The following is a 25,523-nucleotide window of genomic DNA, read 5'->3' on the forward strand; positions in this document are numbered from 1 at the left end:
ATGAAAAGCATTAAAAAAACATAGGAATATATTGAAATAACAACTTACTGCACCTGAAGTTCTGCCAACCAAGCCCTGCCTTGTGTGACCTTTCCACAAAACCTATATACATGGATTCTTCTTGCGGACCAAAGAGTGCCACGGTATATGACAGCTGCAGCCGTCTCACCAGCTGTAGGGGCAGATATACTTCTCAGTCACATTGCAGGACAGGAGCCTGGCAGTCACTACTTATCCTGCCTATAGTTACAGTGAGGATGGAATAGACTGGTACACCAATATAAAGCCTGTCCTCTCACAGGAGCTCTTACAGGGATCAAATCCATGAAACTTCACAGTTGCTGGAACTTCATCCTGAAAGGCAGAGACTTGCCCTATTATGCTTTATAGTCCTTAGCCTCCACCATCAAGCTGAAAATTGTCATATTGATTATGTGAGCCTTGGAAATTCTGGTATCACACAAGGGCAGACTGACAAACGCAGACAAAGCTGCATTAATACAAAGCATCCTAGATTTAACCCTTCTGCAATGTTATGTGACAGATTCCCTGATAGAGACAGATTGTCCCACACTAGAATCAGCACAGCACTCCTTAGCTTTTGACAGTGTGCATATTAAAAGACACTGTGCAGGGGATATACAGATCTGGTACTGGAAGGACAACAGCATTAATACACTAAACATACTGACTGCACCAGGACATAAATAAATAGTTTTACCACAAAGGAGGATGCAAAAGGTTCTCTGCAGTGAAAGCGCTTCAGTACGACTGGAACAAGTGAGGTGAACTCTAGAGGAAGGGCCTGGGAGCAGGAGGTTATGAAATAACTGTGTGGAGTCTTAGGTTTCCTTTACATTCAGTATCTGTCTTTATTTCCTGGAACCTCATTCATTCCGAGGGCTACAAATGTCCCAGAAGCTGACCTGGGCATTTTGTAACCTGGGGCCACGATCCCTTCCCCCTTGCACAACACTGTTATTACTCCTGGGAAATGAAAATAAACCAGGACACGCCAGACTGGTTTTGGGAGATGGGCTGGACCCCAGAGCAGGCCATACCGGGGACTTGCAGTGTATCATTTCCAGGTGATGCCAGAGGGAGATAACAAGCTGCCGGCTGTCTAGACAAGTAATAGGACCAAGCTCAATGTTAGAGGAGGCAGTCTGGGGTATCCAATGGTCTGAGGGGGGTATTTCTCACTCAAACCTGGGACACATTCAAGTGCAGTGCTTTGCTTAGTTATATAATGGCATGTGTGTAAAACGGTGGAATATGTATTGTGTTTGCTGTGTGTCTAATTTGATTTAAGATCAGTGTTTAAATGTCAATTTTCAGTATCAGAAAGGCCACATTTATCTATCTCTGCAGAAAGCTAGTCTACACACATGGGACCCAGCATTTAACCCAACACATGAAGATATATTCCTTGCATGTGACCATTTAACCCATTAAACATTATTTTATATTTACTTGTAATTAATTGTACACTTTGCACATTATACCTGTATATTGTCTCTGAATGACTTATTATTTTTCCGTGTACAATAAACATATAGAAATAGTATAATAATAATAATAATAATAAGAAGAAGAAGAAGAAGAATTATATCCTTATTAACAGTGAATCTGGAATACTGATGCAATAAAGGGAATACCAGCATCTTAGGTTAAATGTATGTGACATCACCGTATAGTGACATAGAGTATTGTATATCTCTAGATATAAAGGACTGATTTTATAGTTTCTTAAATATTAATAATAAATAATAATATAATAGCAGCCAGACATTTAGAATTATAATTTTGTTACTAAAATGGTTTACTGATGACAGTATTACCCATAGATTGTAAGCTTGTGAGCAGGGTACTCTTACCTCTCTGTCTGTATGTATTACCCAGTATTGTTTTATTAATGTTTGTTCCCAATTGTAAAGTGCTATGGAATTTGCTGGCTCTATATAAATAAATGTTGATGATGATGATGATGATTCCCAATAAAATGACAAAATGATTTTTAACAGATTATAGCTAGTTTCTATCTATCTATCTATCTATCTATCTATCTATCTATCTATCATTAGACACATATACAAAGAGAATACACACAGCACTTCCAGTGTTAATATTCACAGATTATTTTACTTTGCGTTTCGTCATTGTATGAAAGATCCATGTGTTCTGCAGAGCACTGATGTGATTACAGAGAGAGCAGATTGTGAATATGATTTGATTAATAGACAGGTTTGTTCCTGTAACACAAGTTTATTGATAAGATAAGTAATATATTCTGGAACGTATTGTGGAAATATTTGTGCAATCATTTTGTCAGAGAAACCATTGCATAGATTACAGAACAGACTTATGTAGGGTTTGTCTGCATTTTCCTTGGCTAATAAATACATTCCTATAGATTTAGGCCAGGTTAGATGTGTATGGGAGCATTTCACATTCTCACTATTAGGTCTATTTATCATTATCCGGCGATTTCAAAACATTTCTATTGCTGCTTATCTCTAAGATAGAAAAATCTTCATTCAGGGTAGTTTACTATTAAAATTTGGTGGGGCAGCTGAGTGCTCTCCAGCGATACTGGCTGGCAGCGAGCTTACTGTTTTGCCAGGTTGGAGGGTTATGTGCATGTATGAACCAGCTTTCATCCATTAGCAAGTTCCAGTTCCACTTTCAATGATAAATATTTACATATATTTAAATTATGGGAAAAAAATGCTTTTATTAAGTAATAAAACATTTTTTCTTGTGTAGAGCCTCTGCTATTTCCGCCCTGAGATGGTGATAGCGGTAGGGGCACAGCCACAGTACTTTGTATCACTGTTGTCCTTATTAAATAGGCCTCACCATGCTTAGCAATACCCAGTGATAGCTAACATAGGCAACTAACACCGGCCCTTTGATAGAGAGTAAACAGGAGTTTTCACCGTAGAAAGGGCTTTTCTCCCTATCATAAGTTGGCCCTATGTCTAGCACACAAATGTTATGTGTTTCCTATCATTTACAAATGACAGGAAATATCTTCTTGTGCTATGTCACCTCTTATATATAGAACTACCTCACATTACATCACGTCATCTACTGTAATGTTATGTCATTCCAATAAGTATTTCCTTCACAGACTGGTCCGTACATGAGTGAATAGCTCTCACTGCTCTTTTAGTGCACAATAAACATATACAATTGTTTTCAAATAACTCCAGGATAATGCAGTGACACCAGGAAAATATATATATATATATATATATATATATATATATACACATATCCCTCTCTCTCTCTCTCTCTCTATATATATATATATATATATATTTTTTTTCTTTTTATGTATATATATATATATATATATATATATATATATATATATATATATACCATATAGTGGTCAAAGTGGGAATTGCGGTTTGGAAAATGAGGCAGTAGGAGAAGTGGCGGCATGGTGCATGGCCCTCTTGGCCCACCATGTGTGTATATTTATATATGTACATATATATATATATATTTTTATTTATTTTTTATTTTTTTTTAATCCTATTTTTTTTAGCTTAATATACCGTAAGTTGGGGCAAGCTTGACATCATGTTAGGTTAATACAGAAGTTAAAGTTGCATGATCCTTTAGTATTTGACACTCTGTATTTGCTAATGTATAATAATAAAAAGTAAAACAACTCACAGCGATCGCACAGAGTTATAGAAGAAAGTTGAACAATGCTCATGTTTCTACCATGATTGAGAGGCTTGTTTTTGACTGTTGTGTCTTTAAGATAAGAAGTAATCAATTTAACTTGTATTAATGTTTAGATAATTGTCCCAATTTCTACCTTGAATTACATTTCCTCTTCTTTTTATTAATTGCTTAAAATGAAGATGTTCTGGAGTTAATATGACACATCAGACCTTTAGATTATTTTTTTTTATTAACATTTTATATTAATTGATGTAACTGCATTTTTGACAATAAATATTAATAACTTACTTTTGTTCGATAATAAAGTCCTCGATCCACAAGATAAATTACCGTGTTCGCCAAATGTCTCAGCTTATATAAATATTTCTATATCCCATGACTTCAGGTAAGAAGACAAGAGTCTCAGCCAGTAGAACACTGCAAAGCAGATGACCCTTACCCTAGTGGAGGATCAAACCATGGCCAGATCACAGTCATCCTCCTCTGAGATGAGTTGTGGGTGAGACCAGTTCCAAAAAGAACCATAAATTCCTGTTTTCTTCCCAAATCCCAGTAAAAAGTCAGGTATGTGCAGGGTTCCAGACTGATGCATAGCCCCAATGATGGGGATGAGGTTCCTGCTGTTTGAGTGCTTGGGGTTTGTTCTCAGTTTGGAGTGTAAGGGGGGTTCATGCGGGGTCCATGCTGCTCAGTCCCAATCTGAAAACCTCACGTCTCCACCGGACTAGGGATCATGCTGTTGGGGGTGTCAGGAAGTTGAGAGGACAAAGAGGTGACATCACTCCCAGAAGAATTACCCAGAGATCCTGATTCTGAGAAGGATACCTGGAATGCAAATAAAACATCACAGTGAGCTGGAGAATGTAACACTTGAGGAAAGGACAATAATCAAATTATTGAGTAGACAAAAGAACAAAACTAAATGGAGAGCAATAGAGTGGGTAAAGAATCAACATTAAATGAAGTGAGAGTAAACAAATGAATAGCTTCAGATGTAAAGAGCAGAGGACAGCAGTAAATGCATTGTAATAGAGAAAACAGAGAACAAAAGACTAAAAAGCAATAACATTAGAAGCACAAATTACAGAGCAATAAAACGATTATAAAAAAATTGCCTGAACCTAGGATGACTGTAGCAATACAGAACAAAGGTGTGAACAAACAATTAATTAAAGGAGTGAGTAGAAAGAATATACAGGGGAAGACAGTATGAAGGACTTGACCTTGATGAGAAAATTTGAAAGCTATCTAAACTGTAAATTAATAAATGGTATTTATGGAAGGAAATGTTATTTATGGCCAGTTAGACTGGCTTTGAAAGCGTGGGTAGAGCTGTGTACATAGCTTTGTGTGTGTGCTGGCTGAGCCTAATAGTCACACATACTCTTCATAGAAGCTTACATCATACAGTGACTAGGTCCTGCATACAGCGACTAGGTTCTGCATACAGCGACTAGGTCCTGCATACAGCGACTAGGTTCTGCATACAGCGACTAGGTTCTGCATACAGCGACTAGGTTCTGCATACAGTGACTAGGTTCTGCATACAGTGACTAGGTCCTACATACACTGACTAGGTCCTACATACACTGACTAGGTTCTGCATACAGCGACTAGGTTCTGCATACAGTGACTAGGTTCTGCATACACTGACTAGGTTCTGCATACAGCGACTAGGTTCTGCATACAGCGACTAGGTTCTGCATACAGTGACTAGGTTCTGCATACAGCGACTAGGTTCTGCATACAGTGACTAGGTTCTGCATACAGTGACTAGGTTCTGCATACAGCGACTAGGTCCTGCATACAGCGACTAGGTCCTGCATACAGAGACTAGGTTCTGCATACACTGACTAGGTTCTGCATACAGCGACTAGGTTCTGCATACAGCGACTAGGTTCTGCATACACTGACTAGGTTCTGCATACAGCGACTAGGTCCTGCATACAGCGACTAGGTCCTGCATACAGAGACTAGGTCCTGCATACAGTGACTAGGTTCTGCATACAGAGACTAGGTCCTGCATACAGAGACTAGGTTCTGCATACAGTGACTAGGTCCTACATACACTGACTAGGTTCTGCATACAGCGACTAGGTTCTGCATACAGTGACTAGGTTCTGCATACAGCGACTAGGTCCTGCATACAGCGACTAGGTCCTGCATACAGAGACTAGGTCCTGCATACAGAGACTAGGTTCTGCATACACTGACTAGGTTCTGCATACACTGACTAGGTTCTGCATATACTGACTAGGTACTGCATACAGCGACTAGGTTCTGCATACAGTGACTAGGTCATACATACACTGACTAGGTTCTGCATACACTGACTAGGTTCTGCATACAGCGACTAGGTCCTGCATACAGAGACTAGGTCCTGCATACAGAGACTAGGTCCTGCATACAGAGACTAGGTCCTGCATACAGCGACTAGGTCCTGCATACAGCGACTAGGTTCTGCATACAGCGACTAGGTTCTGCATACAGCGACTAGGTCCTGCATACAGCGACTAGGTCCTGCATACAGAGACTAGGTTCTGCATACACTGACTAGGTTCTGCATGCAGCGACTAGGTTCTGCATACAGCGACTAGGTTCTGCATACACTGACTAGGTTCTGCATACAGCGACTAGGTCCTGCATACAGCGACTAGGTCCTGCATACAGCGACTAGGTCCTGCATACAGTGACTAGGTTCTGCATACAGAGACTAGGTCCTGCATACAGAGACTAGGTCCTGCATACAGAGACTAGGTCCTGCATACAGTGACTAGGTTCTGCATACAGAGACTAGGTCCTGCATACAGCGACTAGGTTCTGCATACAGTGACTAGGTTCTGCATACACTGACTAGGTTCTGCATACAGCGACTAGGTCCTGCATACAGAGACTAGGTCCTGCATACAGAGACTAGGTTCTGCATACAGAGACTAGGTCCTGCATACAGCGACTAGGTTCTGCATACACTGACTAGGTTCTGCATACACTGACTAGGTCCTGCATACAGAGACTAGGTCCTGCATACAGAGACTAGGTCCTGCATACACTGAGTAGGTTCTGCATACAATGACTAGGTTCTGCATACAACGACTAGGTCCTGCATACACTGACTAGGTTCTGCATACAGTGACTAGGTCCTACATACACTGACTAGGTTCTGCATACAGTGACTAGGTCCTACATACACTGACTAGGTTCTGCATACAGTGACTAGGTTCTGTTGGATATTCATGCACATTTCTATATATATTGTGATTAATATTTCAGACATTTGCCATCATATGTTACCCAGAAGCAGCACTGAACATGATGGTAACATTTTAAAAGATGCTCCAGTTAAGTTTCTATAAATGTGTTTGATTAATATGAGATCCATCATGTTATAAGATGAAGGCTGCTGGACAAACGTACTGTGAATCTTTTCATTGTGAGAAATATCATCTAATAAATAACTAATGGTGAAAAGATCGAATAGAAATTATACTGTGGGCAGCACCCTTGTATATGACCAGGGCATTTCCTGTGCGGCATTTACATATTGCCCCATGTATACATGGGCTTCCTTTGGGTGGTCCTGTTTCCTTCTACAATCCAAAAATATACTTAGGCTAATTGGCTTCTGACAAAATTGTCTCTAGTGTCTATGTCAGCTTGTGTGCAGGTGGTAATAATAGATTGTCAGCCCCCCTGGGATGGGGACTGGTGTGAATGAAGAACCTTGTCTCGTTGTACAGTGCTGCTTAATATGCTGGCGCTATAAAAATATAAAGGATCCTAACAGTGAAAATACTGAACAGACAAACTAAAGTAGGATTGTAGTATGGTATTAAGCATCATTTGCGAACCATAAAAAACTTCAGTACTTGTTTATGATTTGTCAGTGAACTTCATGTGGAAATGTCCAACATATCCCCCCCCCCCTCCTTATTTTTTTTAACTTTTCAGTTTTCCTAAAACATTGCTCAGATTAGTTTAATTCACAGCCTAAATTTCCATGGGTTGGAGGAGACGTTGGGAGTTTAATTCATTTTTTACACTTCTGTGTGTTTGAGGCTTTTTATGACATTATTTCCTGCAGAAGTGGAACTGGAAAGTGCAGAGTGCATCCAATTAGATGTACAGGACAAGATCCGATGTCATTTGTGACAATAACAAGACTGTGCCCCCTTCTGCAAAGCAGGGAAAACCACTGTAAATGGGTCTTTTCCAAGCTTTTAATAAACAAAATCTTGTAAATAAAACAAAATCTCACTTTGCATATTGGAGGAAAAGTAGGCGGATTCATACGCTTAATCCATGCTCAGCAAATAACGCCACTGATCCTTCCATCTCCTCCCATCTTCTGGTGCACCCGGCAGCTACTGCCATTTTGGCCGGCAAAGCCATGCACTTCCCTGTAAAACTGGGTGCAAATGCACGAAAGAGGGCATGCAACGGCACAAAGAGCTTGTGCTGTGGTTATGAGCTTTTCCAGTTCGTAAATGACACTTATTTAGTGGTATGCAATTAGCAAGTGAAAAGAAGGAATGTGAACTAGTGAATATGAGAATAATAACATAATGGAGAGGGCAAAAGGCTAAAGAGAGACCAAGAACATTTTTACGAGAGATAATTTTCTCTTCCACCCAATGTTCTATAATTAGAAACCAATCTCTTCCAATGCCCTATGTTGTGCCTTAATGAGTGAAATTTGCAGTTTTCTCAAATTATAATGTTCTATGTGATTCTTTTCAGATATCTTGTGAGCAATAGTCTTTTATACACGGTGCACCTCTATCCCTACCACCTATCATAAGATGACTATCCACCCCTCTGTAAGCCCAGTATACCACATTCCCCTCACTCCTCCTCACAGAGTAGGTGATAGCCTGTGCCCATAGATTGCTGTATACAGTACATGCTCTTTCCTCACCAGCTGCTGAAATGCAGGTTGCTCCAAGTCGCTCTGCAATGCAAAATCACTGAGTGCTTTCCAGGGAGGCTGATATGTCTGTACCTCTACTGCACTGCCCTGTACAGCACTGTCATGGCGTATGGGGCTGCCTGCGACCAGCGGCGTCCCTGTCAACCCTTGAAGGCTCTGTAAGGATACAATCATGAATCAGTCATGCATAGAACAAGCCTGTGGTTCCCAGTTTAATACAACTTCTGTTAGCTAGACACTTAGGGGTAAAATTGGATGCGATTTACACAACGTACGTACTTTACTTTGTATTCCAAGCCACACTTATCTTATGATCATAAATGTGATCTTACACCAGGGGAAAGTAGCAGCAGATATACCTGATAGAGACGTACCTGCGCCTCCTTCCCCTCAGTATAGTGAGTATGGAGCTTTAAGACGTCCTTACTGCACTATGTCTATGCCAGCACACCCATTACCTCTGCCGATCAGCCTCTCTACGCATAGAGAGGAGCAAGACGGAGATGTCTCTCAGCTGTATAAAGCGTGTACATGACCCCCTGATTTTGTAAATGGTCTTCAAAAAAACAAGCTCCAGGTAAACTAATGACGAATTCATGACTAGCACAATGATAATTTAATATCAATGAACTTTATTCTAATTACCAAAAAGTTTACATGGTACCTATTACATGGAGATGTCCTCAATCCTGCTAATTGAGTCAATATATCTGAGCAGCAGTCTATGCTGGCAGAACACTTTAAGTGAGGGATACAATGAAAGCATATAGGATAAGCTACCTCTAGTTAAGTATTTCTTTTTTTTTTTTTTAAGTAATTTTTATTAGGGTTTTTTTCAAAACAAAACAATGAGTTTGAAGCATACCAAGAGAATGTATAAACATACTGTATGCATATGAAACTCAAATGATTACACACAATAGTAAGAAAGACTTAGATAAATTATCTAAAATCCGGAATGTTATTCATGGAAAAGAAAAATGTTGTTTGTTTTTATTTTTTAGGGGGAGGGGGGAGACGAACAATGGGGGAAGGAAAGGTTTTAGGGATGGGGAGGGGAACAGGAAAATATTCTACTCAGTTAAGTATTTCTTACTAGAGATGGGGGGGGGGGGGGGGGGGGGCGGGGAATCAGCCGATTCTGAGATTTGCCCAAATTTGGAGCTAGCAAATTAATTTTCAAACCGGTCCTGATGTATAAAACATTCAGTGTACAAATAACACCCACTGGAGTATCAGACAACACTATTCCTGCTCTACCATAATTTCCTATGTGGACAGGACTAGCTCCCTCCTCCCCAGAGAGCTCGGTGGCTTCTCAGGAAAAGTCACTTTTTTAAAGTACAGTGGGTAGTCCCAGGTAGGGCAGTGCAGGGCTAACGCCTTTATAGGGCTTTCTAGTGAGGGGCTTGTAGCCTCCAAGAAGGGGGCAGTGTTGCTTTTCTCATTGCATTTCTTTTTTCCCCATGGGAGTATACCAGGCCTGCGCTAACCAGCCTGAGGCTGGTGTTCTCTAGAGCAAGTGACACCATGCTCTTGGTCTACCTGTTATAGTGGACACAAGCCCAGGCTGACGATAATGGTTGAAGAGTTGGGGTTGGCACGCTGGACATTTATTAAATGTTGTGTTTGTTTTTTTAAATACACCTTCTCCACCCCCTTATCTTGCTACAATAATCTTGCTATGCAAAAATAAATCTTGTTCTTTCATTGCTCTACAAAATGATTGCACTCCCCATCCTCCGCCATAGTAGGACCAGACTATGGCTAGTTTCCAGTAGAGAAAGAGACCTCAGGCTAATCTTCCTATTATTATGGTAACCAGCCCAGGACAGGTTAAAGATCATTTTGTTTTTTAAATCAAAATTCGCTGTGATTCCGAACTCCTGAGTTGAAATTGGTCCGAATCAGCGAATCAAGGCATGTTTATTCATTCATTGACACCCTGAGTTTTTAAACACTCTGCTATAGTCCATTTGCGTCTTTTCTTATTCTGCTAAAGGGAATGTTTTAGTAAGAGCTAAAATGGACAAATTTAAAAATGTTCTCCTATCTTGGGGGTTGGAAGCGATCACAGGGTAAATATATGACTTTAGTAAATCATCGCCTAATTGTTAGTACAACAGGTGAAACTAATCTGTCCAGCCCTACTTGCTACATGTGGAGAACCCCTTTAAGTCCATAATGGCAGCAAAAATATCACTGGCACTCCACTATAACTAATGTTCAGTTAAAGTGTTCCACTTACAGTCTTGTCATTCATTTGCTGTTGTTGTTGAAGTTGTTTCATGAAAATTGATTTCTTCTTGTCTTTACAGCGTTTATTCTGAAACCAGACACGGATCACCCTAGGGCTGAGACCAGTCATCTCCACAAGCTGTTCCTTCATCAAGGCATCTGGTCGGGGGTTGGCTGCGTAGCAGGTTCGTAGAGTGTGCAACTGCTTCTCATTCAGAACTGTCCGCACTCTTGTTGTCTTCTCCGTCTGCTTGTGAATATGAGACCTAAGTGAGGAGGACCTGCCAGACTCTGGAACAAAGGCAAAGAGATGATAATTGAAAATACCAAAGGGACATACATTTAGGCAAGTACAGAGAGCTATGTCTATTAAATAAGCCCAGATAAATGGAGTTAAGAGCAAAGTAAGAAAAAGGAGCACATGTGCTCTGGGACATACCATGTTGTGACGTAAGGGGTGAAAACGCATTTATTTTTGTATGCAGGGAAAATACTGTCTGCTTTGCATGTAGCACACAAATACCGGACAGCTTTATTTTTACACTGCAATTTAAAGTTGAGCTAGGTCAAGCTCCCTGCCAACTCTAAATCTGTCTGCACATTTTATATTTCCCCCCTACATAGTTTTTGCAAGGTGCAAATTTACTCCTTTTTTCCCCCTCACTATGAGGCTCCATGTGTGCATGGAACATAGTTTATCACCCTCTATGTATAATAAGAGGCCCTGCTTTCTACCATAATGCATTCCAAAAACATACTAGTGGGTTAATTGGCTGCTATCAAAATTGACCCTAGTGTCTCTGTCTGTGTGTGTGTGTGCGTGTGTGTGTGTTGGGGAATTTAGACTGTAAGCTCCAATGGGGCAGGGACTGATGTGAATGAGTTCTCTGTACAGCGCTGCGGAATTAGTGGCGCTATATAAATAGATGATGATGATGATGATAATGCATGTAACATTTGGGGCTCATAGGAATAGAAACTAAGTAAGTGATAGAAAGCAAAGTGACATAACTTATTGATTGATAATCAAATACTACTATTAAACATACATTTTGTGAAAGTCCCTTATTAGGATTTTATTTTTAAATGCAGCCTATGCTGTCAGATGGACCTTCTCACTAGTACAGACCTTTGCACTTATGCACTCTGATTTGCTCAGAACGGGTCGAGCTCCCTGTAAGTGGTGACATAACCAGTCAATGTCTGCTGCTAGTGCTACAATCCACACTGTGCAACGTTGGTGCACATTGTAAACCAGGCCCAGCCTTGGCATCTGGACGTTCCAATGCCAAAGATACTGCTCTCATTATTACATTTATAGGCTAACCAAGTGCTGTACATTTTAATATGCTGTATAAAACAAAACCAAAGCCTGGTCCAGCCACTGGGTAAATCTTCCTATAGGCCCATGTGGAAACAATATTCATTTTGGTTATTATATACACATCAAATACTAAAACTTTTCTTTCATCTCTGTTATTCCACAGCGCTGCTTCACTAACAGCCAATCCACTGCAAGTGAGGACAAAGGGCAATCTCTATTGAGTCATATGATTCCTGATGGCTGTTTGAAACATTGTAAATTTGTGATTGATAGATAAGACTAATATGACTAAGTTGGAATTATTATTTTGTCATTATGGACTATAGTGTTTGGTGTCATGTAAAGTAGAACTACACTTGTGCACAACATATATTAATTTTTCTCTTTCAGCTGATTACATACTAAATCCCAGGAACTGAGCCGTTTTCTGAGGATTAACATTTTTTGTTTCCTTTTGGAACAGTTTTAATATATTTATTATTATGTTGAAAGTTTGATGGGATGTCTTGGTGCAAGTATTGTCTAGATCCAACTTTGGTACAATTGTGTCCCCTACTTCTGAATCTCCTGAAGCCCAACTACTAACTAATAAGACAATCAGTGTTCATGATGATTTGGAAAGAGGATCTACTTTGTTCCAGTACGTCTGATACAGAGATCAGACCACCAAGTGTCCCCTCCTACAGTCACTGTGGGGAACACTCCTAAACTACTCCATGAGCAGGGTAATACAAGTGGTGGTGAAAAAACAATGATACAAAAACACCATAACTCACCAGCAACACCGCCTTACCTGGAAACTCCCTGCACCCATGTATTCTATATAATAGATCACATAAAAGCTGTTCCTATGCCTAGAGCTTAGGCTGTTCTCCCCTTGAATTAAGGCATTTATGAAAAGAACTCTCTGTCTTACACTTGCAGCTTATGGATTTGTATGACATTTATGTCTGACTTTGCATTTTTTGTTTTGTTTCTTGTGATGGGTTAATCGTTACATCTGAGCACATCAATAATGAGTATGGCTTGGGTGTGACTTTATAATACATCACTTTTATTATATCATTTGTGTACCTGTGACACTGGCAGCTGACAGTAAGAATACATGTGGCTCTGTGTGCATCTACATATGGACTGATGTGATTTATATGCCAGTGCTGCTTTCTACGGGAAACACAATTCCTATATGACATTCGGCACAGTACCAAGCAGTGGATGATGGAGGTACACAGGCTATACAGAGGACACTGGAAAACATACAGCTGTGACTGGAACACACTGACAACTGTAGAACACATTGGTGTCATGAGATGAAACACAGATGTGACACTGAACACAAACAAATGGTATAAACAAGTAGCAGTAGAAACTCTGGAAAGATTCTTTACAGATTTGTATACAGAAAACACATACACAATAATGTACATACAGGACCTCATTTAGAGTCGGACGCAAAGTTTGTTTTAGGCGCATCCAACAAAAAAACACTATCACGCATGTGCAGAAAGCACCAAATCCGCCTGCATCTTGGACGCAATTAACACTTGCGACAGCTTGCGACTCACTACGAGAGAATGGGAGGAACACAGATGTGTGAAGGCGTGACCATGTACATACATCCTAGTCGCAGTGAGGCGCAGACGCAACACACATCAAAACAGGGCTAAAGCTGTGCGGCAGGAATTAGGTGATGCAAGCGGTTAGCTAGCTGCAGGAACTGCTCGCAGCTCGATAAGGTATTAAGTGTGGGATGCAACTGGGGTTGCTTGCCACTCGTAATACCCTACCAAGCTGCGGCACACTCCCACTCCTGCACTTCTTAAACGGACTTTCCGTCCGACTCTAAATGAGGTCCATAATGTGAAATGATTACAAGGAAACTTTGCCTCTTGTACAAAATAGAGCTCACAGCAAAAGGGAGGTGGAGGACTATAATATTCTAATATAGACCGATATGATCATTTTCTATAGTACACATTGTATGTAATATAAATTAGTATGTTCTGAAATTGGGTAATTGCCTTTTGACTTGGTTACAAAAAAGAGCCCAGGACATGACTATCAAATCAACATGAATTGTGACCTGAACATTTCCCATCTCCTGAAGTATATATGACTGATCCATTTATACCTGGAATGTTATGGTCCGCCCCACACAATAATTCCTGGTCTCTAAGGCTTATCTCCTCTCCTGGAAGCAGCCGTCGACTACAGATTGAACATCGGAAGCAATCAGTGTGATAGACTCGCTCCCCAACCCTCATTACCAGCTCTGAGCGGGGCAAGGTGCCCTGGCATCGGGGGCACCGAGTGCTGAACAACCTGGCCATGAAAAACAGAAAATGCTGAATTATACATCTGATTTAAATCAATTAGATCAGTTTATGTATGTTGTATGTATTTGTACATTCACACATACCTTTACAATGTAAATATTGATCTAATCAGCCTCTCGGCAAAAAGCAATCTAAAACTACATAATATCTTGCGTACTAATATACAACAAGGGGGAATTTGTCAAATAAAGGTTTCTGGGTCAGAGACTATTACCTATTAAACCTGATTATAAATGTTATATTGGATATTTCTGTAAACAGGTGCCAGGTTGTCAACCCTATTTGTCCCCATGAAAATCACCCCTGCAATACATGCTTCATACAAACTATACATTGTTGTGTTCTCTGTGTATAATACACTTCTTTACGCACAAAGCTCTAGTTCCACAACCAATGCTTTGTGTGCATTCCCAGAAGTAATAAAGCGCATTATATGCTGAAAACGCAATTTGCATAGAACTTAGCATGACCCACTGTATGTTTGCTACTCATATTTTAGCTACAGGTAAAGTTTACTTTCTCCATTCCTTCCTGACTACTGTTAAAATGTATTATTTCCAAGGATGTATTGCAGGGGTTTGTAGCTTGCTATTTATGTAATCATTAAGGTTGATAACATTTTATGATCATTTGAAATTCACAAAATTATAACTAGTAGAAATGACAAAACTTGCTCCGAATTATCACAGTTTTACTGCACGGTGCCTACTGACTTTCAAAGGATTCGGATTTTCACCATGACTTACATATATATGTATTTTATGGTGCCACAAAATGTAAACCAACACCAGAAAAGACTGAACAAGCTGCCCAGATTATCTGATCGATTTGGGAGGCAGAGACTTCAAAGCAGCACAGTTACAAAATGAAACTCTCCAGGGAATATTGTGCCTAGCCAGGGATGTACGATTGCAGTGATATGATCGGATCTGTATTGTCAGAGCTTTCATTGCAGACTCGCTGATGCTGTTTATATAATTAGTCACGATAATGTGGAACATGGCTATGGATGCATGTATGTATTGAACACAGTTTCTCATTTAACTAGCATATATGTTTGAACATGATGAACAAATACCATGACAAATGTAGCTGTAAAATTGTGTTTGTGCATATAGCATACTAAACCTATACACATATATGTATACATTCACATGTATGTTATATCTCCTGAAAATATATATTTCAAATGTAATAATAACAATTGATTCTTTAGCAGATCAAACTATTATTACCTTTACAAAGTGGGTATATGGACACCACTTCCAAATTTTGCACTTAAAATAACAAACTGTAAAAACATGGTATATTACTAATAATTTACCATCTGTTTTTCAGCAACATTCATTTATAGAAATACCCTTCTTCATTTAAGCAACTTCTTTGAGACCTAGAGGCCTGTTCTGGGTACCTTTATTTCCTAGAGTTTTGGGTCCACTAAGCAGGAACTGGCTAAAATATGAAAAGAAGTACTAAACATTACATGGTGTAATAAGTATCATTATGATTGGGGGCATCACTCTAACACCCATTGACTGTGAGGGGGTTGTCTTCAAGGTCACTTATTTGGCACATAGACCGCCTCAGTATCTATGATGGGCTCAAATACAAGGTTTGTTAGCTAACCCTTTCTAGTTAATCATTTAGTTAAGGTCCCCCATTATAGTGAAATACCTGCACTCCTTTCCTAATGTGATAACATTTTCACTAAAATTGTGGGTGTTCCGTTAGGACCCAATATGGTCTATCATACCCTCCATTCATTTCTTGGCTCAGGTTACCTCCCACTGCATTCTGGCTGAGGGTAATTTGCTGGTGGGTAAATTCATCTACTCTTAGAGCTCTTGGTTTGCACGGGGGCTGCTCACTTTTGAACAATCACTAACTGCTCCATTCATAGGATGTAACTTTTAAAATTATATGGGTTGTTCTCTTTGCACCCTTCACTTTCCCCCCCTGATATGACTAACAAATGTCATGAATGGTGTTCTGAAGCACCCAAGAGCGCCCACAGAGCTGGATAATATAGCTCCATACACTTGGCAAAGTTGTTATACTGTTGCCAGTTAACTAGCTGCTATAAGTCATTCTCCTGAGGTCATTCTAAATTTGAGGGCACCTTCTATGAAAAATTGTGTGTTACATAGGAACATTCCTTCCTACACTACATCATTAATAAGTTGAGTCTAACCTCTATCTCTATCCTCCTAGATTAACATTACTCCCCTTCTCTGTTCGCCCCCCACACTGCTTCCCTGGTTTACACTGTTCATACAATCTGCACCGCTATTGCTAAAGTGAATTACACATTGTTTTTTTGTTTTAAAATACTTTAATAAAAAGAGATTATACAAAAATAAATGTGTGCTACTACTGTCCCTAATAAAAGATTTATCAATGAAATGTATATATTCATTCATCGTCCCCAAGTAATCTAATCTCTACAACTAGCTTGGAATAAAGAGGTTCGTGATGCAGGTTTTGCACCTGATTGGTCTAAGACTGTGATGGACAACAGACAGCCCTCCGAGCCTTCATCTGTGGCCCCAGCTCTTTCCTAATTCATTATCAGATTTGTTTGTTATAACTTATAACACTTGTTTAACATGCCTGGTGATATGTTACCCTACTCTGTCCAGGTTCAAACGGGCTCTAAAAACCCACCTCTTTCTCCAAGCCTTCCAGTCTCCCACTTAACTTCCTACCTTTTTCTGCCTCTCCCCTCCCCTGAATCTGCCTCCGTTCCCCCTTCTCTCCCTCTCACCTCTGTGTCTCTCTGTCTGTCTACCCCGCCCCTTAGATTGTACGCTCCCTTGAGCAGGGCCTTCTCTCCTCCTGTTTCCTACACCTTTAACTCTGCTCTCCAACTACCTTTCCCCCCACCCCTCTGGGGTCTCCCCGTCATCCACGCCCTCCCTCTTGGGCTCCGGCGCCTGCTGGTCTTCCCTCCCCCCTCTCTCCAGCTGCGCTTTGAGCTTACTGAGTTACTGTGCTTATTGTTTACTGTACCGTGCTGTCCCACCTTATACTGTACTTGTTTGTCCCTGTACGGCGCTACGGACACTGAGTGGCGCCTTATAAATAAAAATTAATAATAATTTTAATAATAATAATGTTATTACTGATAGGTGTCTCTTTCTTTAATTCAATATATTGTTTTAACTTATTAGTCAGACTAAGGGTCTTGTGCGGCCCTTTTGAGGGACAGAGGGCCACACCATGCGAGCCTGAAGTGTATCAGGTTGCCCATCACTGGTCTAATACAACATATAATTGTCAGCTCTTCCATAAGAGAAGCCATTTACAAGGTAAGACTGTGCAAAACTCATGACAAAGTTTTGAAATATAATAGTAAATATTCCCCTATCTGGATGCAATGTGATAAGGACAATGAAGCATGTGAGGTGGACCTGTCTAATAACTTGGGAATTCTCACTGAAGGTTTTCAATTTCGTGTCCCTCCTAACGAAAAACTGATACCTGACAGACAGTTGTATTTGTGATGTGTGTCCCCAAACCTACCCTTTAAATAATAGAAGACACTGCGTTCATATTTGATGGCATCAGCATAGTGGATTAATTTGACTTCAACTAGAATGGACTTTAGCTGTGACACTTGCCTCTAATAGAACGTACTAGTCATTACTGGAGTGCAGTTGGAAGATTTTCCAAACAGATTGGTTTCAACTTGCAATGAAGGGAAATACAGGGTTTAACCTGCTGTACGACTTTAGAATGCTGACCTAACATGAATATGTGCACATGTGTCCCCTGCTCTGTTAGTTGCTTGTGTTAGTATGTTTCTGTTGTACTGTGCAATAGTAATTCATGCAAAATACAATATAATAAGTTATAAAACGGCAGTATTAGGTGTTTGTCCCAAAGAGCAATGGAATTGTCTGTCTGTACAGATACTTTGCACAATCAGAGTTGGGTGCAATTTTCGTCTAAAACACCGAAAGAGATTGAATCCACAAATTAGGCACAATTTATAAAGGTGTGTTGAGCCAGATACATCTAAGTTGATCGTCATCATTATCGGTTCATAATTTACACCAGTAATTGAGCACAAGCAAGTCTCCCGTCTCCTGAGAGGCCCATGTGCATCGGAGCCTCAGTCTACATAAGTAACATTTGCTCCAACATGCCCTTACATGCCCCCTCCTTCCCACCAGCTCCACCTCTTCAATGGTAAGGGCTGCAAGCTGCGGCCATAGGTAGAGCCTCATCTATGGCCGCAAATGTAACTAGCGCTGCGTGGGCATGTGTTGAAGTAAAACGCGTATTATACGCGGCATAGCGCACTTTGTGTCTAACCCTATCTAACCCCCTCATTGTGCATTGCTTGCTGCTTACCTTCCTATTAAGACTGCTCACTAGTTTATTTTACTTTTTCCTAATGTATATTTCTGAATGCACAACGTGTTTAACCCTCCTTTGGCCATGATATAATTTTGGATAGTTATCAGCTGCCTTTTTCAATTGATACCTATGTTTTTGTATCTTCAGATACGTTGATTTATTGCTTATTTTATCTTACAAGCTTAGAGAAGCAAATAGTGTCATACAACTGAGGGACCGTCCTCATGGTTTAGCTTATTTTTATAACAAGCATGCATAATGAAATAATATTTTAGTTACTGCCACATAATTGTGATGACCTCAATATGGAGAAAAAACACAAATCCTATTAATATAAACTTGCACAAAGGGCCCTCTTACCTCTCTATCTCTTTATTAATGCTCAGTCTTGTTTTATCACTGTGTTTGTTCCTACTTGTAAAGTGCTACAATGTATGCAGGCGCTATATAAATGAACAATAATAATAATAACACAACAACCACCCATCATTCACAGCAAAGAAAATTGCTCCTTTGCCAAAGCCATCTTGTTGTATAATGCCAATGCCCAGTGGAGTAAAACACAGTGCAATTTATTCCACAACATGCATTCAAATGTTCTGCTATGTCCAGTAACTTTCCCAGACAAAATACAAATGTAATTCATATATATTGTTCTAATGATAATGGGCCACAAATATTCTGGGGTTTAAAATATATGTATATATATATATATATGTGTGTATATATATATATATATATATATATATATATATTTATATATATATATATATATATATATATAGGGCCTGATGTTGAGTTAGGAGCTCAGCAAAGAAAAGGGGGAAATTAGCACCTTGGTAAACCCATGTTGCATTGGAGGGGAGATAAATTTAAAATGTGGAAGCAGATTTATAGTTTGGATACGGCATGTCTGAGATTAACTTTAATTTCAGTGTAAAAGTAAAGCTATCAAGTATTTGTATGCTAGATAAAAAACAGACAGTATTTTCCTTGTGTGCAAAAAAAAAAACAATTTGGACCCCTTACATTGTAACATGGTTTGTCTAAGTGCAAATTTGCTCCTTGTTTTTACGTTGCACCTAACTCAGCATCAGGCCCATAATGTACATCCATCATCTGTACACATCACATATACTCCACTAAAAATGACGGTTGTTTTCTTCACTTTTTAAATCAATTATAAATTATAAATATATGTCATCTTACCAGGTTATTTAAATTATAACTACATACATCGAAAAAGCCAGTAAGCTCAAATGGGCAAGAAACTGTGCCTGGAAAAATATGTATACAGCCCTGCATACAAATTGTATAATAAATATGATAACAATAACAAAATAATAACACTAGTAGCAGTAATATATATATAATCCTTATTAATATCTGTAATAATAATCAGCATATTAATCAGTATATTGTATAGTAATAATAAAAATTGTGATTAGATTTCCATCTAAAAATATTTTCAGCATTCTGCAAATGTTTACAATTTTTAAATCTTAAAAAACATAATTGATACTAATTTAACAGAATACAATAACATAAAAATAAAATAATTGGCTGCTATCAAAATTGACCCTATTTTGTGTTTCTGTCTGTGTGTTAGTGAATTTAGACTGTAAGCTTCATTGGAGCAGGGACTGATGTGAGTGAGTTCTCTGTACAGCTGTGGAATTAGTGGCGCTATATAAATAAATGATGATGATGATGAACATAAAACAACTGAAGTCAAAATATACCCAATAATGAAAATAATAAGTAATATTAAATAGAACACCTTCGGAAATAAAGAATAAGGAAATAGTTGCTTTACATGCAGGAATGTTCCTATTCCGAAAATAAGTGCATTATCAGTGATTTTAGGCGGACTTTTCTGAATAAGTAATCTAAATCACAACTTAATTAAATTGAATTAAAATGCTATCTTAAAATGAAGTAGTAATAATAATAGTAATAATAGTAATAATAATAATAATAATAATAATAATAATAACAATAATTTACAACAGGTAATGTGTCCTACAAACAGAGCCTGCTTCTGGTGTGACATGATCAGCGTGTCTGATAGTTACTGTGTGTGTGGAACAGTATGTAACAATGCGCTCGCTACAGTATCCCTGTGAGATAACAATGTTCCGCGGATCCTGCTACAATCATCCGCAAGTGGTTACAAACAAATCCTAGGTCTATATTCGTAAAGTGACGCAGAACAGAGTAGTGGCGAATAATCGGGAAATCAATGCACATTCAAGTGCAGTTTAAAATATTTAAATCAGTGTATTACAGTTAATATTAATAAAATTATCTGGCAATAATCAGTGAGATCATATGCTGCGTTCAGTCATAACACACTGAGACATGGCATTAGCTAGCAAATCTAACTAAGCAAAATTGATAGAAACAACAAACAGCAGAACTCTGACAAAAACCGATAATAGAAGGAATAAAGCCGACAGAAAATAATACTTTTCACACATTAGAGAATATATATATATATATATATATATATATATATATATATATATATATATTCAAGCCTAAATACTGAAAGTAATATTACATCGGTGATGCGACGTTTGAACGTTTGAAGAACCAGCAAGGGTAACGATATAACATGACAAATATATTGGATGGAACAATATTACAATAACATGCATTTATGTCAAAGTACATAATATATATGGATTTTCCGATCATAAAACTGCACTGATTTATTTCCACGGGGATTCCAACTTACTTGAAATATTTAGTCAGTATTAGCACAATTCATTAGGAGATAGATAGATAGATAGATAGATAGATAGATAGATAGATAGATAGATAGATAGATATTAAATTACTGGCATGCATATGTAATATTCCGGTATATCAATAAATATTATATTGACACCGCGTACGAATATTCGATAAATCTGTATATTATTAATTATGTCCCATAGGGTTAAAAGAACAATTAGACAGGCCCGGTAAATCTCTGCACTACTAAATGATTGAATGGTTTAACCACAGGAAATACTGCATTTTATTTCATTCCTAGCTTCAGCCTTTAATCAGATCGCGCTTTGTCATCGGCTAGTAATCATAAATGTATTTATTATCGGAGTACAATCCGCTTTAACCCCGCTCCACGCTGCAGCCAGGATGGGACTCAGACAAGAGAAGGCTGATCTGTGCTCACATGACATATTCGTGAAAAGATACTATCTATAGTCAGATTGATAGCATTTCTGGATAAAGATTATTTATATTGGCAGTGTACTATGCATATAAAATGTAATGTTATGACTATAATAGGCTCACTATTTAGACTAGACGAGTATATCACACAAACCCAATTCACGCAATCCGTTTATGTGCAAATATATTCAAATAAACACGTTATACAATAATGATGCATTTTCCAGCAAACAAATCTAAACAAAAAAACAACAATTATTTAACCCCAAATCTATATTGCATAAAAATTGAAGAACTGTGTCAAAATCATCAAAGTTTGTAATAGTCAGAAAAACCTAATCTTTTCGTTGCGAAAGGGTGATTATGTATTATTCCAACTATATAACGATGTAAAATAATAATATAGATAATAATAATGTGCATAAAATAGCAGCTCCCCCCTCACCATCATGTAAGCACAATGTACCGGCACCATCCATAGACTGGATGCAATCATGGGCCTGGGAGGCAGAAGGATGAAGTTTGGGGTTCTCACCTGATGTAATCTCTCTTGCAATATGTCTTCCCATCCCGGACAAAGCAGGTGCAGTTCTCATCCAGGTACTGGCAGCACTCGGCACACTTCAGGCAGGCTGCATGCCACTCCAGGTCCGGGGACACCCGCAGGATGTACTGGTCTAAGATGTGACTCCCGCAGCCCACACATACAGCCAGCCCCGGCTTCTCTGTCAGGGAAGGAGCACTAGTTATTTATTCCTGGCTGCGGCAAATCTCTGCATTATACAGGGCAGTGCCATATACTGACTGTACATCTGCCTGTAGCACTGTCACTGCATGGTGTATCCCGCCTGTACCCAGTGTTACAATCACACACAACCTTATCACACACAATAATCAGACATTGTATTTTGAAGAATCACACTCTGTAATCTAACAATCACACACAATACTCTTACAAATTGGATCCAACAATCACACAAACATGTATCAAACAAAACAGTCTTGAATTGTATGTTAAAAACAAACAGAAAACAATCTGAAACTAATACACAGCAATGTAAGCACATTGTTGAATGTTTATATATTACACACTCTATCAGGCGCAAGAACTTTGCATTATATACAAATACATCAAAGACACAACAATCTAATATTCACACAATAACTTTGCCTTGTTAAAGTAAAATCAAACACAATCATCCTGCCTTGTGTATTGTCCATGCAACCATCGCTCTCAGTAATCAGTGTTGAAACCCTTATTAGCGCTAAGTGAAACGGGACAATACTTTTCTGACGGTATCAAATTCAAAGCCAGTAACCAAGTGTAACTTCTCTCTGTGTACAATATCACCGTGTAATCCGAGACTAGCCTCTATCTATCTGTATGGTCCATGCAATGCAAGGTAAAGGTATTATACCTAAGCACAGAAACATTGCTGTACTAAGTTTATGTTAGGAATTGAAGATTAGTGGCCTAGTACTCTACAGATTTATATTCTATGGCACAAAACTAAGTATTGAAATGTAATATCTATCTATCTATCTATTTATCCATCATCTATCAATCGATCTATCTACCCAAATAAATGATAATTGTGCCACTATTTTATATAGTAGTATGTACGGTATTCTATATAATAATATACAGCTAATGACACACTCATCAAAAATGAGTATGCTCTAGTAATATATATATATATATATATATATATATATATATATATATATATATATATATACATATATATACAATTGGCGTCCGCACATCTATACATAAGGTATACAGATGTATATATAATCGTAAGTCAAGGATACGTAAATACAGAATTATGTTATTTTATATGCTGCTAGTTGCATATTGCGACGTTATAAAATAACAGTTATACCATTTCCTGCTATGTCTGGCTCTGTGCATAATAGTTGTGGGTAAATCCATGTAGGGTTTACTGGAATATTAAGTTAAATGACAGCTTCACACAGCCTACTAGAAATCAGCTAAGAGATAAGAAGTAGTAAAGCAGAAATACGTGGAAAGAAAAGATAAAGTTAGGAGTAATATCGTACTGATGTTGCTGGGGTACCACATAGTTACTGCATTTTTCTGCTGAGTAAAAAGAATAAAAGTTTGTGATCATGGAAAGCTGACAGTGGAAATGTTGGAGACAACTTACTTTTGGGATGATCCCCCATAGCAGCTAGGAAAGGATAAGGGAAGATGAGATCCACCATACAGCTGCAGTCTGGTGCTGGAGGCAGACAGGGAGCCAGAGCTGCAGGACCCTGCTCACAGCTCCCAGGACTGGAGCCTGCACTGGAGACAGGATTGTCCCACGCACGGTGCATGACGTCACGACGCACAGCCAAGCGGCTCAGCCCAAGGATTCAGGAATGACACCAGAATAGGCGTGTAAAAGAAATGCTGGGAGCCGATTGGACGGCAGTTTAAATGGGCAGCTTATGAAAGAGGTGCCAGCTGCTGTATCATGGGCTCTTAATATAAGGCATAATTTGGGTGATTTGGATAATTTGTGTGAGTAAGATGAGTATTAATGAACATTCCTCATTATAATGACTTTAAAACAGCTTGGTATCTCTCTATCCATCTATCTGTCAACTGTCTATCATCTATTTGTATTTAATATTGCATGTTTTCTAGATAGTATAAATAGCTTTATATATATATATATATATATATATATATATATATATATATATATATATATATACAATATTGAATTTTGATAGCTATGTTTTAAATAAATCTTACATAATAATTTTTGAAATTAGTATGAACTGTGATGTAGACAATACTAACTTCAGCAGTTCAAGCGAGTATAGGATATATAAATTATATACAGCACAAGCAGCACACACTCAAGCAGCTCATTTATCACATATCTTCACCGATTATTTCTCACCAGAAAATGAACGGATTACATGTAGGTGCCCAGAATAGGCTAAACGGTTACAATGTTTTCTTGTATTTCATGTTAGTGGGAAAGGGCTCCGAAAAACGAAATATTATTTTTTCAATATCAGATGCATATATTTACATGGAGATGAAACATGTTTCACCAGTGAACAATCCTTTTTATTGTAATCGGAGACTCAAATATATGGGACATTGTGCTGTACATAGAGCAGTGAAAGGAACATTCTGTGATATTGGACCACTTGACTGATGTTATTTCTTTGGAACAGACTTTCTGCTAACAGATTATTTATTGATACGTATCAGCGATTTAAAATTCAGAACAGACAAATCTATGGATTTCTGAATAATTATCTCTGAATAATCAGAATTGTGCTGACATTCAAGTAATGTACGATACTACGAATTACCACCAATATATTACTATGGTTTAGTTACATTTTATATTACACACTTGCAAACCCAATGAAATCTACATTTACGTGTACATCAAGTTATGCAGTCCCTCACTTTCCCAAGCCA

At 38.5% G+C, this 25,523-nt stretch overlaps 1 protein-coding gene across 1 annotated transcript; it reads right to left on the reverse strand.

The window, feature by feature from the left end:
• Window positions 1–3,958: 3,958 nt before the first annotated feature.
• On the reverse strand, window positions 3,959–24,400 carry ISL2 (ISL LIM homeobox 2). Its single transcript, XM_075208427.1, has 6 exons — window positions 24,241–24,400; window positions 22,605–22,794; window positions 14,323–14,513; window positions 10,878–11,158; window positions 8,618–8,785; window positions 3,959–4,527 (listed from the first exon to the last, which is right to left on the reverse strand). Exons 1-6 carry the CDS (start codon window positions 24,296–24,298, stop codon window positions 4,411–4,413), a joined length of 1,005 nt encoding a protein of 334 aa, XP_075064528.1. The 5' UTR covers window positions 24,299–24,400; the 3' UTR covers window positions 3,959–4,410.
• Window positions 24,401–25,523: the final 1,123 nt, after the last annotated feature.

This window comes from Mixophyes fleayi, chromosome 4 (assembly GCF_038048845.1).
Source record: "Mixophyes fleayi isolate aMixFle1 chromosome 4, aMixFle1.hap1, whole genome shotgun sequence".
Classification (NCBI taxonomy): Eukaryota; Metazoa; Chordata; class Amphibia; order Anura; family Limnodynastidae; genus Mixophyes; species Mixophyes fleayi.